The sequence below is a fragment of the Ascaphus truei genome, unplaced genomic scaffold, assembly GCF_040206685.1.
Source record: "Ascaphus truei isolate aAscTru1 unplaced genomic scaffold, aAscTru1.hap1 HAP1_SCAFFOLD_331, whole genome shotgun sequence".
Taxonomy (NCBI): Eukaryota; Metazoa; Chordata; class Amphibia; order Anura; family Ascaphidae; genus Ascaphus; species Ascaphus truei.
In genome coordinates this window covers 253,333-272,448 of record NW_027456301.1, presented here as the reverse complement: position 1 = coordinate 272,448, position 19,116 = coordinate 253,333, and the positions used below count along the sequence as shown (strand labels likewise).

Genomic DNA, 19,116 nt, shown 5'->3' with positions numbered 1-19,116 from the left:
TATGTATTGTACTGTGCCCAGGACATACTTCAAAACGAGAGGTAACTCTCAATGTACAGTATTACTTCCTGGTAAAACATTTTATAAATAAATAATTAAGGGGAAGAGGCATTGCAATACATCGCCTGCACTTCTCGCAGGGAGAAGGTCAATTCCTACAGATTCCGGAGTTATCGGCACGTGGCATTTTGTTTGGCTGCTGTGTTTTCCGTGTCAATCCCTGAAGTCCATTTTTTATCCCTACCCGCGATCCTGTTTTTCGTGACTCTGCATATCTCAGGAATAATAATAATAATAAAAAAAACAACAAGCACAAAGATTATAAAAAGGGATTTCTGAGGAGCAGGTTGAGTGGTTTCCAAAAAAAAAGAAAAAAAAGAAAGAGAAAGCTAGTGCTGATATACAACTGTAATTTAGTGCTGTTTGCTTCCAGGATCCACCTGATTCTACAAATATGACATGTAATGTGGCCATTATTCACAGGGTCACTGCAGTGAGGTCATTTCTTGTCCTGAGAATTCCAGGGCAAACACATTAGGCATTTGCTGAGCCGGAGGGCAGTCGTTTTGTTAGAAAGAAAATTGGAGTGGGAGATTGATCAGTAAAAAGCAGCAGAGCCATTTATTTGGCGGTTTTAGATAGGTGGCTGAGTAAGTCGCAATACATGTGACCTGTGGAATTGGAGCGTCCCAGCGACAAAACCTGGGAGAAATGAGGGCACAGCACTAGAATTCTCATTTCTTTGATTAAAAACATTGCAGGCGACGTGAGCTTTTCCCGTGGGCTCTTGAGCCTTGTGCAAGCGGGACTTTTGCCATAAAGGTGAGGGAGAAGTCCCAATTATGCAGACAAGTTTGGCTTAACCCTTTGGGTGCCGGTGGGGGGCCACAGCACCAGACAACAGAAAAGGCGGAGACCTCTCCTATTTCCCTGCAATACAGATCCCGCCCTGCACGCCATGGGATCGCAGGACGGGATCTCCCCATGAAAACGAGCGCCCTGCGGGCATGACGTAGCCCCCCGGAGTGCCAGACCCCATGACGTCTTGTGGCACCCCAATGATTAATACTCTGACACCCCCCCCCCCCACACAGTAATCCATAAATATCTTATCTTCTTATTCGCAATGTAAAATGATATCTCCTACCTGCTACCCATGGCCTCATCTCCACCGCTATACCTAAAGCTATAAGTATAGGGCTGAGTGCATTTGGAAGACTTCCATCTTTTTTCCTCCCATTGCTGCACTGGGGCACAGAAGATTGTCACATGTCCGAGTGAAAATATAACCCATTGTTTCCAGCAAGCTGATCCCTGGGGAAAGTTTGGGTAATTTGTGCCCATGAGGAAAACAGGAGTCAAATCTCTCTAAATCCCCTCCTCCTATCCGGATTTTTTCCTTTATGAGCATTACCGTTCCTGTGTTTAAGCTGCACGAGCAGTGGGAAAACATTGCAATATTATCACCTGGCTCTTTCCAGAGCGGGGATGAAGCATGACTCTGGCTGACTTCCTCATTAAACCTTTAGCTGCTTTCAATGCACAGCCGCTGGCAGCAGCGAGGTTAAAGCACCTGGGGAAAATATTTTACTGTGGCACTGCTGCTTTAAGCAGAGACATGTGGGCACACCTGGGAATGGCTGTTTGGGAAGGTGGCCCTAAAATGTACACCCATTGTACACCCCCTAGATGGGAGTATGTGACGCCTATATACTGTGCGCTTTGGGCTTTCAGACAGAAGCTTCCAGTGCCAGACACTTCTACAGACGGGTAGATTAGGGCCTGGACTTGCTAAACGCGGTAAGGCCATTTAACGTAACATTAATCCCAGTTAATGTAGCATTAATCCCAGTTAACGTAGCATTAATCCCAGTTAACGTAGCATTAATCCCAGTTAACGTAGCATTAATCCCAGTTAACGTAACATTAATAAATAGTGGGGGGGGTTTCCTTACGGTTTTTTTCCCTTCTTCTACACACTCTCTTCCAAAAGCCATCTTTCATTGTTTGGCTGGATGTAACACTAAGGTAGTAATGCTATATAGGCATACCCCGGTTTAAGGACACACACTTTAAGTACACTCGCGAGTAAGGACATATCGCCCAATAGGCAAACGGCAGCTCGCGCATGCGCCTGGCAGCACATCCTGCACAGCAATACCGGCTCCCTACCTGTACCGAAGCTGTGCGCAAGCGGGGAGACTATAGAGCCTGTTACACATGCGTTATTTACATCAGTTATGCACGTATTGTAGTACAGAACATGCATCGATAAGTGGGAATAAGGTAGCACTTCACTTTAAGTACATTTTCGCTTTACATACATGCTCCGGTCCCATTGCGTATGTTAATGCGGGGTATGCCTGTATATACCCGTCGTTCAGGCAATTTCCGGCTGAAAATGGCCATTGACGCCTATAGGGAGAGTTTTTTGGCCACGTCAGTGTATATAAGGCTCTAAAACGGGTGGGCAACTCCAGTCCTCAAGGGCCACCAACCAGTCAGCTTCTCAGGCCATCCCTGCTTCAGCACAGGTGGCTCAATCAGTGGCTCAGTCTTCTGAGCCATTGATTGAGCCACCTGTGCTGGAGCAGGGTTAGGCTGCAAATCTGACCAGTTGGTAGCCCTTGAGAACTGGAGTTGCCCACCCCTGCTCTAAGACTTAAATAACATAGCATTATCCTGAAATAACTAACATTAACCCCAGTATTGGCTTCATGGATACAGCGTCTCGGGGTAAACCGCGCCCGTTCCCGTTTTAGGTAACGTCCCCTCATTTGCCCTGATTTGTACGGGTGGTTTTAGCGAGCCGGGTCCCAAATTGGTTTGGCCATGGGCTGGCAGTTCTCCTTTCAAGAGCTTTCCACGTCCGAGCCCCGTGGCGCATACGAGGCTCAGTGTGAACAGTCCTCTCGCGGACCTTTTCTATCCTGAGTGGAGGAAACAAGGTGGACTGTGTGGATAGGAAGATCCGGAGATATTATCGCTAAGTGAGGAGCACTAAAGACGGATTTACAGCTGTGCCTCCTTTTTATTTATTTATTACTTTTTCTTTCTCTCTCTCTCTCTCTCTCTCTCTCTCTCTCTCTCTCTCCCTCGCTCACTGAATTTTAATGAGCTAATTAGCAGAGTCCCGTGGGACGTGAGTTTGTGAGCGGGGAGGAGGGGATAAGAAGGAATGGAAGAGGGGGGAGAGCGGAGAGGTGACGGGAGCTCATTAGGAGGTATCAGCCTCTTCTTGCAGCCTACGGCAGGGTCTAGCGAGGCAGTGCATCAGCCAGGGAGCAGGATTATAGCGCTGACACAACTGAACAGGGTGCTGGTGGGGAGGAGAGCATTGCTAAGCGATCCCTTCTTAACCCAATCGCTGCCCGTCCTCTGGCTGCAAAGGTGGGGGGTATTGAGGGGGGTGTTTATTGTGGGAAAAATATCTGTCTTTCAGCTATTTCCCTAGCGCTGTTTATTGTTCATTGGTATATGTGGCTCCACGATAGTTCATTATGGTGTGGAGGGCAGTGGCAGGGAAAAGGATGACTATACATGTGGGTAGTGTGAAAAAAGGACCTCCTCCAGAAGATCTTAGTTTATATATGTTGAATTTTGGGAGTGTTGCTTTTAAGGAGCGCAGAATCATATGTAGAAAAAAGACACATAGAGTGCAGGGCTGTATGTAGATCCAATGTGATACATTTATAGTGTCTTTAAAAGTAGCCAATGCCACAGCTCACACGGCCCAGTGAGGACAGCTGGCACTGAAAGGTTTCTTTTGCAGATGTAATTCCGTCTGCCCCCCCTGGATCTCATGGAGAAAATCAGTGGAAATGTGTCCCTCTTGTGTGCTGATAGAGGGACAGACCTCCCCTGACGTGGGGTAGTACGATCCTCACCCAGGTAGGTAATTACGCAGAGAGATATATGTGTAAAAAGTAGGTTTATGTGTAAAACAAAAACACATCCGCACTTCATATTATTTTGTGCGCGATGGCCAAGACAGAGCAGACAGCAGTCAGGGACAGCGTGGCGCTTCTCCGAAAAACACAGCTAGCGGGGAATCCCCACTTCTGCGCTCGGCTTGCAGGCTAAGGCCGTGATTATACCCAAAAAGTTGCATACATCCAATGAAACTGCTCATACCGCTGGCGACGGTCGTGGCGCAAGGTACTGCAAAGCGGACGGCGGGGGAAGAGACTTTGGAATTAGTTTTTTTCGTGCGACAGCTGTGTCACATGAGCGGTTCAGCCAATAAGGGCGAACCGCCCACGCCTCTGCCACGCCTCCTCTGCTCTCCCTCCCCGGTATAATCAAGATGCTGCTCAGCGACAGCGCTGGGTGACATCACAGAATAGCGCTGCTGCCTTGCAGCACTTGGTATATTCACGGCCTTAGGCATCAGCTGGTCGGAACCTCGCATAAACGCCCTACGGTGGCTTGCTGGAGCTCCAACACAGAATGTCACGGACCTTCTTCAACGCGTTTCGCAAAGTACTTCCTCAGGAAACCGTCTGAAGCAAATGACTTTGTGAAACGCGTTGAAGAAGGACCGTGACATTCAGTTTTGGAGCTCCAGCAAGCCACCGTAGGGCGTTTACGCGAGGCTCTGACCAGCTGATGCCTTAGCCTGCTAGCCGAGCGCGGAAGGGGGGATTCCCTGCATGCTGTGTTTTTCGGAGAAGCCCCGTCACGTCCATGATTGCTGTCTGCTCTGTCTTGGCCATCGTGCACGAACTAATATGTAAGTGCGGATGTGTTTTAATGGTTTTACAAATAAACCTATTTTTTACAATATATCTCTCTGCGTAATTACCTACCTGGGTGAGGATCGTACTACCCCACGTCAGGGGAGGTCTGTCCCTCTATCAGCACACAAGAGGGACACATTTCCACTGATTTTCTCCATGAGATCCAAGGGGGCAGACGGAATTACATCCGCAAAAGAAACCTTTCAGTGCCAGCTGTCCTCACTGGGCCGTGTGAGCTGTGGCATTGGCTACTTTTAAAGACCCTATAAATGTATCACATTGGATCTACATACAGCCCTGCACTCTATGTGTCTTTCTATTTTCTGCATATGATTCTGTGCTCCCTAAAAACAGCACTCCCAAAATTATACAAGGATCGAAGGAGGGTTCGCTTGGGTTCAGCAGCATATCATTTATATAGTTCACTTTTATTCACACATTTTCTGCATATATGATTATGCACACCCTTTCACTTATACTCTCACAGGTCACTATATAGAGCTATAATTCCCACGAAAGAGCGTGCCTAGTGCTTCTTCTTGTCCTTGTTTATATATTTTGACCCAGCAATGCTTCCATATCTCAACTTGGGCTATTACTGCATCGCTTGCTGCTTCTCCATTTGCAGGAGGAGGTGGGTAGCTGGGAGGGCAGGGAAACTTGCCCTATCAAGTTCAACCCACTTTGAGTCTCGTCGGGTGGAAGACGATCTTGCGAACTGAATGACGGTCTCGCTCACCGAAGCCCGACTGACACATTGCATGGCCCTGTTCCGTATTCCCGGCATCAATGGCCATATAAGGGGCCACTCATTCAATTCAGAATAATCTGATTAAAATGTCATTTTCTCATCGTCCAGAAATGTTGCTCTTGGGTCACTTTTGACATTGATGCTATTTAGGTTTTTAAGGGTTAAAGAGCAATATACAGACATATTAAGGAGCACACTAGCAACCATTTAATAATTGTTTTAATCACAAAACAAAGACTTTATAAAAAAAAATTGGAGTGTTTCTGACGTATGCTGCCAGGACTGCCTTTCTTACCCACTTTTAACACCAACATAAAAAATACCTTCTGTGTACAAGGGAGTTTTTTTTGCTGGCTTTTACTGCCTGCTGGTCAGTAGTGGGAATTGGCTCCAAAAATAAGCCAAAACACCAGAGAATTGTTTAAAACATGGCATGGTGCTAATTTCCAGTGGGGAGGGGTGTCAATCCTCCTGCCCCGATACATAGAATGTTCCTTATAGAAATGATGGTGTATTGGGAGGCTGGAGCGGGTGTACATTATAATGAGTTACTGCTTGCCTTCAGGGGGGAAATAATTGGGTGCCATCCTATCTGCACTCACCCCCTTCTCTCAACCAGGGGCTGTCAGCAAAGAAAAGAAGGTTTTCAGGGTTGAATAGTAAGACTGATCCGAAACTCAGGAGTTTGAAGAACTTCCATATTAAGACAATGGCTCTCTGTCTCTCGCCATGCTCCCTGTCTGCTCTCATGTTATTCTGCAATAAGGGTATGCTGCTCTCCCCCCAGCTCCCCCCCTCCCCCCCCCTTGCATCATCCTGCAGAAGGTAACATTAATCTCCATTTGTCCTCTAGACCAGGCTTCCCCTCTGCGATCTGTGAGATTAAACACACACACGACTGGTAATCACCTCCTAAACTGCTTACAAACCAGCAATATTTACATAATACCATGCACTCTGGCAGAGCAGGGGGGGATCACACCCAAGAGGGATTAAAATGCTGGGCACAGTGTGTTACAGACCCACCCTCCTTGTCTGAATGAGCTGTAGGGGCAAGGAGGGGGGGGGGGGTGGTTAAGGATAGTGAAAGACAGAATATTAGTAGGTGCTGGCTATGGGGCAGGGGGGAGAAAAGGAACAGATGATATCAAGACTTTAAAGTCTTTTTATCCTGTGGAAATCTATGGCCAGACTCGTTGTAAGATGCTGGCAGTGTGAAGACTGGGCCTGATCCTATTAGTAGTTGGGTGTTATCTGCAAGATAAGCTCTGCTCCTGTAACCACTGCTGGGGTTGCTGGCCATGGTGCTGGAGGGTGCAGTGTCTGGGCTAAGAGGAGGGGGCTCAGCAGTGGATAGGGGATTTAAAGGGCACTGTCTAGCTGTTGGGCTCTTCAGTACGTTCATACTGAGGGGGGTCTGAGTACCGCTTGGAGTCTTCTTCTTCAGCTCCATTCCCTTTCCATACAGACATGTGCTGTGTGTTGCAGAGACAAAGATGGGGGTCTCTAATCATGTGAGTAACAAGGCTGGTAGAGCGAGAGGGGGGGGGGTGTTCTAGTTTGAAGAGGTGGGGGGAGTGCAGATTGTTTTAAAGGGGTGATGATGTTCTTTGTCAACACTTGAAAAACGAATATCTCGTGCTCACGACATTGCCAACGTTTCGGCAACAAACTCGGTTATCAGATGCAAAAATGACTTTGTTTATTATGGGATCCTGGGGAAGCGGAGGGTTCCTGCTAAACCGTTGACATTAGCGATAAAGTATTACACGTGTTTTGTGCATGATATTTTGGGTGAGAGTGAGATTTGTCCATTGTGCGAGCCACATATGACAACAGCAATCTGCATCAAGTATATTGTAAACATGAAAGCAACACGTGTTCTTCTAAAAGCCATAGTTGGTTGCAGGAGAGCTTTACCTGCTAATATGCAACTAAAAGTTCTCCGAAATTCTTGGTGCTTTGCCGGATTTTCCGGCATATAAAGAGTTTTTTTTTTTTTTTTACATTTGTTTTTTTTTTTTTTTTACATTTGTTTTTTTTTTTTTTTTGCCTTAAACACTTTGCTCCTGGGAGGGTATTTCCAGGACCCTCTAACAACGAAAGGGGATAGGAAGACTTCCCAGTCTCCCTTGCCATGAAAAATGGAAAATATTAAATCTATAATGACTGGAAGGGGAAAGATTCTCCTTGTCATGCATAATAACACCGCGGAAATAATAATGATTTACAGCTCTCTATCCGGCGATCTCCAAGCAATTGCTAAAAGTTCTTGTTGCCCAGTTTTAATTGGCGCTCATTAAAATTACTTCACATCTTCAACCATGCTGAGATTTGAACCTGCGAGATTCGGGTCACACAGATGTTACAGGGCGGAGCTGTGAATGACTGAGGCACTTCTCCGTTTAATAATTTAAATAATAATGGAATATACTATGTAACGTATGCATAGGCAGCAATGCATGTAACTTCGTGGCATACAAATGATATATTTATATGCCTTTTATAATGCCCTACAACACAATATAAATGAATAACTGTTAAATACAGTGGCGGGAAAACAATGATTAAATTAAGACTTTGCAGTATTTTTCAGGTCGTATGAATAAGTGGGTGTAAGGTTCTGTCCCATTGCGCTGTTCTCCAGCTGGTGCTAGCTACCCTCACTCATTGGTCTTCATGCTAAAGTCAGACCACATCGTAAAGTGCATCATTGGTTTATGTTGATGTGGAAATAAAACATTTTGCAGTAAGGATGAGCAGCTTCCCAGGTTCGAAATCCAAAATGTTCCAGTGAAACCTGGGAAGAAATTTTCCAAGGCGTGTGAAATTCGGGCTCAGACCTTGAGAGAGGCTAATGATTCGCTTATGATTTTTTTTCTTTCTTGAATAAGCTGGAAGAACTTTTGAGTTCGCAAATGGGAAAAAGAACCAGTGAACTTTGGAGACAAAGTAAAAAAAAAAAAAAATCTTGCTTCTTTTGAGGTTTTTTTTAATCATCATATTTTTAAAATCTAAGGTCAATGAAGTTCCAGCAAGACCAAAATGTGAACATATTTTTGAACCAAAACTGAAACGCCAGTTAAAAATGACTTCCCAATATGATCATGCGTAAACTAATTTACACTTCAGTCATGGTCACTGCAATTTCGACATTTCTGCGGCGTTCTTTCCTTAATTATGCACGAGTCCCTAATTACTGTAGACCACAACAAAAGCATTCGTTATTGCAAATGCCATGAGTTTTGTTACTGGTCTTTTTGTGTTTTAAAAGATCTTTTATTTCAATGTTTTCAACCATTTCCATATAAATATAGAAAATCTCTTGCATTTAAATTGGTTTTTTTTTTTGTTTGTTTTTTTTAAATAGCTCATAAGAAATGTTGCCTGTTTGCGTGACTTCACTTTAATATATGCTGCGGAATTAGACTGTGCTTTAATAGTGCCGTATGACGGGGTGTCCTTTTTTCACCGTTGTCACTTCAGATCACTGATGTAGTCGAGAGTTCAGGGAGATTCTGCCCCCTGTTCCCACTGACGGTTTCCCTTTTTTCCCTGTTCCATCACAGCCGTGAGAGCGACCTTTCCAGCATCATCTCTAACCTTCATCACAGCCACCAGCTCGTAATGCCAGAGGACCAGGGCAAGAGAAACAGCCACCAGCTCAGCTTCCCGTCTGCAGGTGAGGCTTTTGCCGCGTCTTCCGGGACGTTCTGGACCCACCCCTTCCTCCTGTCTCCACCTCTGCCTCCGGCACTCCCTCCTTAAGCACAAAATATGTCCAGAGCTCATGTGAGGAGTCCAGCTGGAAGTGTATGGGGGTCTGGCTACTAAAGCCAGGGCCAACTCCAGTCCTCAAGAGCCACCAACAGGTCAGATTTTCAGGATGTCCCTGCTTCAGCACAGGTGGCTCAATCGGTGGTTCAGTGAATGGAGTGCTTGAGCCACCTGTGCTGAAGCAGGGACTGATTGAGCCACCTGTGCTGAAGCAGGGATATCCCTAAAACCTGACCTGTTGGTGGCCCTAGAGCACTGAAGTAGGCCAATGGTGGTCTAAATAGACCTTTTACACTCGATTTGCACATCTGCCCTCTCTTTATACTGTAATGATGAAGCAGGAAAGGGCTGAGTTACTGGTCTTGGATATGGGTTGCAGAAGCCATTCATTTATTAGGGATTCAATCCCTGTATTTATCTTGTCACAAATGTCTCCCAAAGATTGCAGTGTGTAATTTCTAGCCTCAAAAGTTCCAATTGGTTTCCATATAAATGTGTGCAAGTAGTGTGGCTCTTAATAAATGACCATTTAATAATGTTATTTTCATTCTTATGAGGGCAAACTAGACATAGCATTTTCAGGCATCAGTTTCTGCCCAACAGAGCTTACAATCCATTACTGGTGCCCGAGACATGGGGAGATTTAATTACTTGCCCGAGGTCACAAGTAGCTGATATTGGGGTTCAAACCAGGTGCAGGAATGTTACCAATAGGCCCCACTTGAGATCTTGCTCACCCCTTGTATATGTCCTGCTCATCCGTAGAGCCACAGCTCCCACGCTGTGCAAGCTCACACATATAGGATGCAAGGTTATGCTGTGCAAGCTCACAAATATAGGATGCATGGTTACGCTGTGGAAGCTCACACGTATAGGATGCATGGTTACGCTGTGGAAGCTCACACGTATAGGATGCATGGTTACGCTGTGGAAGCTCACACGTATAGGATGCATGGTTACGCTGTGCAAGCTCACGCATATAGGATGCATGGTTACGCTGTGCAAGCTCACACATAGAATGCATGGTTACGCTGTGGAAGCTCACACATATAGGATGCATGGTTACGCTGTGGAAGCTCACACGTATAGGATGCATGGTTACGCTGTGCAAGCTCACGCATATAGGATGCATGGTTACGCTGTGCAAGCTCACACATAGAATGCATGGTTACGCTGTGGAAGCTCACACATATAGGATGCAAGGTTACGCTGTGCAAGCTCACGCATATAGGATGCATGGTTACGCTGTGTAAGCTCACACATAGATTGCATGGTTACGCTGTGCAAGCTCACACATATAGGAGGCATGGTTACGCTGTGCAAGCTCACACACATATAGGATGCATGGTTACGCTATGCAAGCTCACACACATATAGGATGCAAGGTTATGCTGTGCAAGCTCACACATATAGGATGCATGGTTACGCTCTGCAAGCTCACACATATAGGATGCAAGGTTACGCTGTGCAAGCTCACACATATAGGATGCATGGTTACGCTCTGCAAGCTCACACATATAGGATGCATGGTTACGCTGTGCAAGCTCACACATATAGGATGCAAGGTTACGCTGTGCAAGCTCACACATATAGGATGCAAGGTTACACTGCAAGCTCACACATATAGGATGCATGGTTACGCTGTGCAAGCTCACACGTATAGGATGCATGGTTACGCTGTGCAAGCTCACACGTATAGGATGCAAGGTTATGCTATGCAAGCTCACACATATAGGAGGCATGGTTACGCTGTGCAAGCTCACACGTATAGGATGCAAGGTTACGCTGTGCAAGCTCACACATATAGGATGCAAGGTTACGCTGTGCAAGCTCACGCATATAGGATGCAAGGTTACACTGCAAGCTCACACATATAGGATGCATGGTTACACTGCAAGCTCACGCATATAGGATACAAGGTTACGCTGTGCAAGCTCACACATAGGATGCAAGGTTACGCTGTGCAAGCTCACACATATAGGATGCATGGTTACGCTGTGCAAGCTCACACATATAGGATGCATGGTTACACTGTGCAAGCTCACGCATATAGGATGCATGGTTACGCTGTGCAAGCTCACACATAGGATGCAAGGTTACGCTGTGCAAGCTCACACGTATAGGATGCATGGTTACGCTGTGCAAGCTCACACATATAGGATGCATGGTTACGCTGTGCAAGCTCACACATATAGGATGCATGGTTACGCTGTGCAAGCTCACACATATAGGATGCATGGTTACACTGCAAGCTCACACATATAGGATGCAAGGTTACACTGCAAGCTCACGCATATAGGATACAAGGTTACGCTGTGCAAGCTCACACGTATAGGATGCAAGGTTACGCTGTGCAAGCTCACACATATAGGATGCATGGTTACACTGTGCAAGCTCACGCATATAGGATGCAAGGTTACGCTATGCAAGCTCACACATATAGAATGCATGGTTACGCTATGCAAGCTCACACGTATAGGATACAAGGTTACGCTGTGCAAGCTCACACGTATAGGATGCAAGGTTACGCTGTGCAAGCTCACACATATAGGATGCATGGTTACACTGTGCAAGCTCACGCATATAGGATGCAAGGTTACGCTATGCAAGCTCACACATATAGAATGCATGGTTACGCTATGCAAGCTCACACATATAGGGTGCAAGGTTACGCTATGCAAGCTCACACATATAGGATGCAAGGTTACACTGCAAGCTCACGCATATAGGATACAAGGTTACGCTGTGCAAGCTCACACATAGGATGCAAGGTTACGCTGTGCAAGCTCACACATATAGGGTGCAAGGTTACGCTATGCAAGCTCACACATATAGGATGCAAGGTTACACTGCAAGCTCACACATATAGGATGCAAGGTTACGCTGTGCAAGCTCACACATAGGATGCAAGGTTACGCTGTTCAAGCTCACACATATAGGATGCATGGTTACACTGTGCAAGCTCACACATATAGGATGCATGGTTACGCTGTTCAAGCTCACACATATAGGATGCATGGTTATGCTGTGCAAGCTCACACATATAGGATGCAAGCTCACACGTATAGGATGCATGGTTACACTGTGCAAGCTCACACATATAGGAGGCATGGTTACACTGTGCAAGCTCACACATATAGGATGCATGGTTACGCTGTGCAAGCTCACACATATAGGATGCAAGCTCACACGTATAGGATGCATGGTTACACTGTGCAAGCTCACACATATAGGATGCATGGTTACACTGTGCAAGCTCACACATATAGGATGCATGGTTACGCTGTGCAAGCTCACACGTATAGGATGCATGGTTACGCTGTGCAAGCTCACACATATAGGATGCAAGCTCACACGTATAGGATGCAAGGTTACACTGTGCAAGCTCACACATATAGGATGCATGGTTACGCTGTGCAAGCTCACGCATATAGGATGCATGGTTACGCTGTGCAAGCTCACACATATAGGATGCAAGCTCACACGTATAGGATGCAAGGTTACACTGTGCAAGCTCACACATATAGGATGCATGGTTACGCTGTGCAAGCTCACGCATATAGGATGCATGGTTACGCTGTGCAAGCTCACACATATAGGATGCAAGCTCACACGTATAGGATGCATGGTTACGCTGTGCAAGCTCACACATATAGGATGCATGGTTACGCTGTGCAAGCTCACACATATAGGATGCAAGCTCACACGTATAGGATGCAAGGTTACACTGTGCAAGCTCACACATATAGGATGCAAGGTTACGCTATGCAAGCTCACACGTATAGGATGCAAGCTCACACGTATAGGATGCAAGGTTACACTGTGCAAGCTCACACATATAGGATGCATGGTTACGCTTTGCAAGCTCACACGTATAGGAGGCATGGTTACACTGTGCAAGCTCACACATATAGGATGCAAGGTTACGCTGTGCAAGCTCACACATATAGGATGCATGGTTACACTGTGCAAGCTCACACATATAGGATGCAAGCTCACACGTATAGGATGCAAGGTTACACTGTGCAAGCTCACACATATAGGATGCATGGTTATGCTGTGCAAGCTCACACATATAGGAGGCATGGTTACACTGTGCAAGCTCACACATATAGGATGCAAGGTTACGCTGTGCAAGCTCACACATATAGGATGCATGGTTACACTGTGCAAGCTCACACATATAGGATGCATGGTTACGCTGTGCAAGCTCACACATATAGGATGCAAGGTTACGCTGTGCAAGCTCACACGTATAGGATGCATGGTTACACTGTGCAAGCTCACACATATAGGAGGCATGGTTACACTGTGCAAGCTCACACATATAGGATGCAAGGTTACGCTGTGCAAGCTCACACATATAGGATGCATGGTTACGCTGTGCAAGCTCACACATATAGGATGCATGGTTACGCTGTGCAAGCTCACACGTATAGGATGCATGGTTACGCTGTGCAAGCTCACACGTATAGGATGCATGGTTACACTGTGCAAGCTCACACGTATAGGATGCATGGTTACGCTGTGCAAGCTCACACGTATAGGATGCATGGTTACACTGTGCAATCTCACACATATAGGATGCAAGGTTACGCTGTGCAAGCTCACACGTATAGGATGCATGGTTACGCTGTGCAAGCTCACACGTATAGGATGCAAGGTTATGCTGTGCAAGCTCACACGTATAGGATGCATGGTTACGCTGTGCAAGCTCACACGTATAGGATGCAAGGTTATGCTGTGCAAGCTCACACGTATAGGATGCAAGGTTACGCTGTGCAAGCTCACACGTATAGGATGCATGGTTACGCTGTGCAAGCTCACACGTATAGGATGCATGGTTACGCTGTGCCATCTCACACATATAGGATGCATGGTTACGCTGTGCAAGCTCACACGTATAGGATGCATGGTTACGCTGTGCAAGCTCACACGTATAGGATGCATGGTTACGCTGTGCAAGCTCACACGTATAGGATGCAAGGTTACGCTGTGCAATCTCACACGTATAGGATGCAAGGTTATGCTGTGCAAGCTCACACGTATAGGATGCGTGGTTACGCTGTGCAAGCTCACACGTATAGGATGCATGGTTACGCTGTGCAAGCTCACACGTATAGGATGCAAGGTTATGCTGTGCAAGCTCACACGTATAGGATGCAAGGTTACGCTGTGCAAGCTCACACATATAGGATGCATGGTTACGCTGTGCAAGCTCACACATATAGGATGCATGGTTACGCTGTGCAAGCTCACACATATAGGATGCATGGTTACGCTGTGCAAGCTCACACATATAGGATGCAAGGTTACGCTATGCAAGCTCACACGTATAGGATGCAAGGTTACGCTGTGCAAGCTCACACGTATAGGATGCATGGTTACGCTGTGCAAGCTCACACGTATAGGATGTATGGTTACGCTGTGCAAGCTCACACGTATAGGATGCAAGGTTACACTGTGCAAGCTCACATGTATAGGATGCATGGTTACGCTGTGCAAGCTCACACATATAGGATGCAAGGTTACGCTATGCAAGCTCACACGTATAGGATGCAAGGTTACGCTGTGCAAGCTCACACGTATAGGATGCATGGTTACGCTGTGCAAGCTCACACGTATAGGATGTATGGTTACGCTGTGCAAGCTCACACGTATAGGATGCATGGTTACGCTGTGCAAGCTCACATGTATAGGATGCATGGTTACGCTGTGCAAGCTCACACATATAGGATGCAAGGTTACGCTGTGCAAGCTCACACGTATAGGATGCATGGTTACACTGTGCAAGCTCACACATATAGGAGGCATGGTTACACTGTGCAAGCTCACACATATAGGATGCAAGGTTACGCTGTGCAAGCTCACACATATAGGATGCATGGTTACGCTGTGCAAGCTCACACATATAGGATGCATGGTTACGCTGTGCAAGCTCACACGTATAGGATGCATGGTTACGCTGTGCAAGCTCACACGTATAGGATGCATGGTTACGCTGTGCAAGCTCACACGTATAGGATGCAAGGTTACGCTGTGCAAGCTCACACGTATAGGATGCAAGGTTACGCTGTGCAAGCTCACACGTATAGGATGCATGGTTACGCTGTGCAAGCTCACACGTATAGGATGCATGGTTACACTGTGCAATCTCACACATATAGGATGCAAGGTTACGCTGTGCAAGCTCACACGTATAGGATGCAAGGTTACGCTGTGCAAGCTCACACGTATAGGATGCATGGTTACGCTGTGCAAGCTCACACGTATAGGATGCATGGTTACGCTGTGCCATCTCACACATATAGGATGCAAGGTTACGCTGTGCAAGCTCACACGTATAGGATGCATGGTTACGCTGTGCAAGCTCACACGTATAGGATGCATGGTTACGCTGTGCAAGCTCACACATATAGGATGCAAGGTTACGCTGTGCAAGCTCACACATATAGGATGCAAGGTTACGCTGTGCAAGCTCACACATATTGGATGCAAGGTTACGCTGTGCAAGCTCACACGTATAGGATGCAAGGTTACGCTGTGCAATCTCACACGTATAGGATGCAAGGTTACACTGTGCAAGCTCACACGTATAGGATGCATGGTTACGCTGTGCAAGCTCACACGTATAGGATGCAAGGTTACGCTGTGCAAGCTCACACGTATAGGATGCATGGTTACGCTGTGCAAGCTCACGCATATAGGATGCATGGTTACACTGTGCAAGCTCACACATATAGGATGCATGGTTACACTGTGCAAGCTCACGCATATAGAATGCAAGGTTACGCTGTGCAAGCTCACGCATATAGGATGCAAGGTTACGCTGTGCAAGCTCACACATATAGGATGCATGGTTACACTGTGCAAGCTCACACATATAGGATGCAAGGTTATGCTGTGCAAGCTCACACATATAGGATGCATGGTTACACTGTGCAAGCTCACACATATAGGATGCAAGGTTATGCTGTGCAAGCTCACACATATAGGATGCATGGTTATGCTGTGCAAGCTCACACGTATAGGATGCATGGTTACGCTGTGCAAGCTCACGCATATAGGATGCATGGTTACACTGTGCAAGCTCACACATATAGGATGCAAGGTTACGCTGTGCAAGCTCACACATATAGGATGCATGGTTACACTGTGCAAGCTCACGCATATAGAATGCAAGGTTACGCTGTGCAAGCTCACGCATATAGGATGCAAGGTTACGCTGTGCAAGCTCACACATATAGGATGCATGGTTACACTGTGCAAGCTCACACATATAGGATGCAAGGTTATGCTGTGCAAGCTCACACATATAGGATGCATGGTTACACTGTGCAAGCTCACACATATAGGATGCAAGGTTATGCTGTGCAAGCTCACACGTATAGGATGCATGGTTACGCTGTGCAATCTCACACATATAGGATGCAAGGTTACGCTGTGCAAGCTCACACGTATAGGATGCATGGTTACGCTGTGCAAGCTCACACGTATAGGATGCAAGGTTACGCTGTGCAAGCTCACACGTATAGGATGCAAGGTTACGCTGTGCAAGCTCACACATATAGGATGCATGGTTACACTGTGCAAGCTCACACATATAGGATGCAAGGTTACGCTGTGCAAGCTCACACGTATAGGATGCAAGGTTACGCTGTGCAAGCTCACACGTATAGGATGCAAGGTTACGCTGTGCAAGCTCACACATATAGGATGCAAGGTTATGCTGTGCAAGCTCACACGTATAGGATGCATGGTTACGCTGTGCAATCTCACACATATAGGATGCAAGGTTACGCTGTGCAAGCTCACACATATAGGATGCAAGGTTACGCTGTGCAAGCTCACACGTATAGGATGCAAGGTTACGCTGTGCAAGCTCACACGTATAGGATGCGTGGTTACGCTGTGCAATCTCACACATATAGGATGCAAGGTTACGCTGTGCAAGCTCACACGTATAGGATGCATGGTTACACTGTGCAAGCTCACACGTATAGGATGCAAGGTTACGCTGTGCAATCTCACACATATAGGATGCAAGGTTACGCTGTGCAAGCTCACACGTATAGGATGTATGGTTACGCTGTGCAAGCTCACACGTATAGGATGCGTGGTTACGCTGTGCAAGCTCACACATATAGGATGCAAGGTTACGCTGTGCAAGCTCACGCATATAGGATGCAAGGTTACGCTGTGCAAGCTCACACATATAGGATGCAAGGTTATGCTGTGCAAGCTCACACATATAGGATGCAAGGTTACGCTGTGCAAGCTCACACGTATAGGATGCAAGGTTACGCTGTGCAAGCTCACACGTATAGGATGCAAGGTTACGCTGTGCAAGCTCACGCATATAGAATGCAAGGTTACGCTGTGCAAGCTCACGCATATAGGATGCAAGGTTATGCTGTGCAAGCTCACACATATAGGATGCAAGGTTACGCTGTGCAAGCTCACACATATAGGATGCAAGGTTATGCTGTGCAAGCTCACACATATAGGATGCAAGGTTACGCTGTGCAAGCTCACACATATAGGATGCATGGTTACACTGTGCAAGCTCACACATATAGGATGCAAGGTTATGCTGTGCAAGCTCACACGTATAGGATGCATGGTTACGCTGTGCAATCTCACACATATAGGATGCATGGTTACGCTGTGCAAGCTCACACGTATAGGATGCAAGGTTACGCTGTGCAAGCTCACGCATATAGGATGCAAGGTTACGCTGTGCAATCTCACACATATAGGATGCAAGGTTACGCTGTGCAAGCTCACACATATAGGATGCAAGGTTATGCTGTGCAAGCTCACACGTATAGGATGCGTGGTTACGCTGTGCAAGCTCACACATATAGGATGCAAGGTTACGCTGTGCAAGCTCACACATATAGGATGCAAGGTTACGCTGTGCAAGCTCACGCATATAGGATGCAAGGTTACGCTGTGCAAGCTCACACATATAGGATGCAAGGTTATGCTGTGCAAGCTCACACATATAGGATGCAAGGTTACGCTGTGCAAGCTCACACATATAGGATGCAAGGTTATGCTGTGCAAGCTCACACGTATAGGATGCATGGTTACGCTGTGCAAGCTCACACATATAGGATGCATGGTTACGCTGTGCAAGCTCACACATATAGGATGCAAGGTTACGCTGTGCAAGCTCACACGTATAGGATGCAAGGTTACGCTGTGCAAGCTCACACATATAGGATGCAAGGTTACGCTGTGCAAGCTCACACGTATAGGATGCAAGGTTACGCTGTGCAAGCTCACACATATAGGATGCATGGTTACGCTGTGCAAGCTCACACGTATAGGATGCAAGGTTACGCTGTGCAAGCTCACACATATAGGATGCAAGGTTACGCTGTGCAAGCTCACACGTATAGGATGCATGGTTACGCTGTGCAAGCTCACACATATAGGATGCATGGTTACACTGCAAGCTCACACATATAGGATGCAAGGTTATGCTGTGCAAGCTCACACATATAGGATGCAAGGTTACGCTGTGCAAGCTCACACGTATAGGATGCAAGGTTACGCTGTGCAAGCTCACACATATAGGATGCAAGGTTATGCTGTGCAAGCTCACACATATAGGATGCAAGGTTACGCTGTGCAAGCTCACACGTATAGGATGCAAGGTTACGCTGTGCAAGCTCACACATATAGGATGCATGGTTACGCTGTGCAAGCTCACACGTATAGGATGCAAGGTTACGCTGTGCAAGCTCACACATATAGGATGCAAGGTTACGCTGTGCAAGCTCACACGTATAGGATGCATGGTTACGCTGTGCAAGCTCACACATATAGGATGCAAGGTTA

The 19,116-nt window shown here is 46.5% G+C and overlaps 1 protein-coding gene across 1 annotated transcript in view; it reads left to right on the top strand.

Annotated features, from left to right (window-relative positions):
* Positions 1 to 19,116, top strand: part of SAMD11 (sterile alpha motif domain containing 11) — a 168,802-nt gene that overhangs the window by 83,288 nt on the left and 66,398 nt on the right. The window contains exon 5 of the mRNA XM_075583516.1: positions 9,060 to 9,172. Coding sequence (XP_075439631.1) covers positions 9,060 to 9,172 — 113 coding nt within the window. The remainder of the gene's footprint in view (positions 1 to 9,059; positions 9,173 to 19,116) is intronic.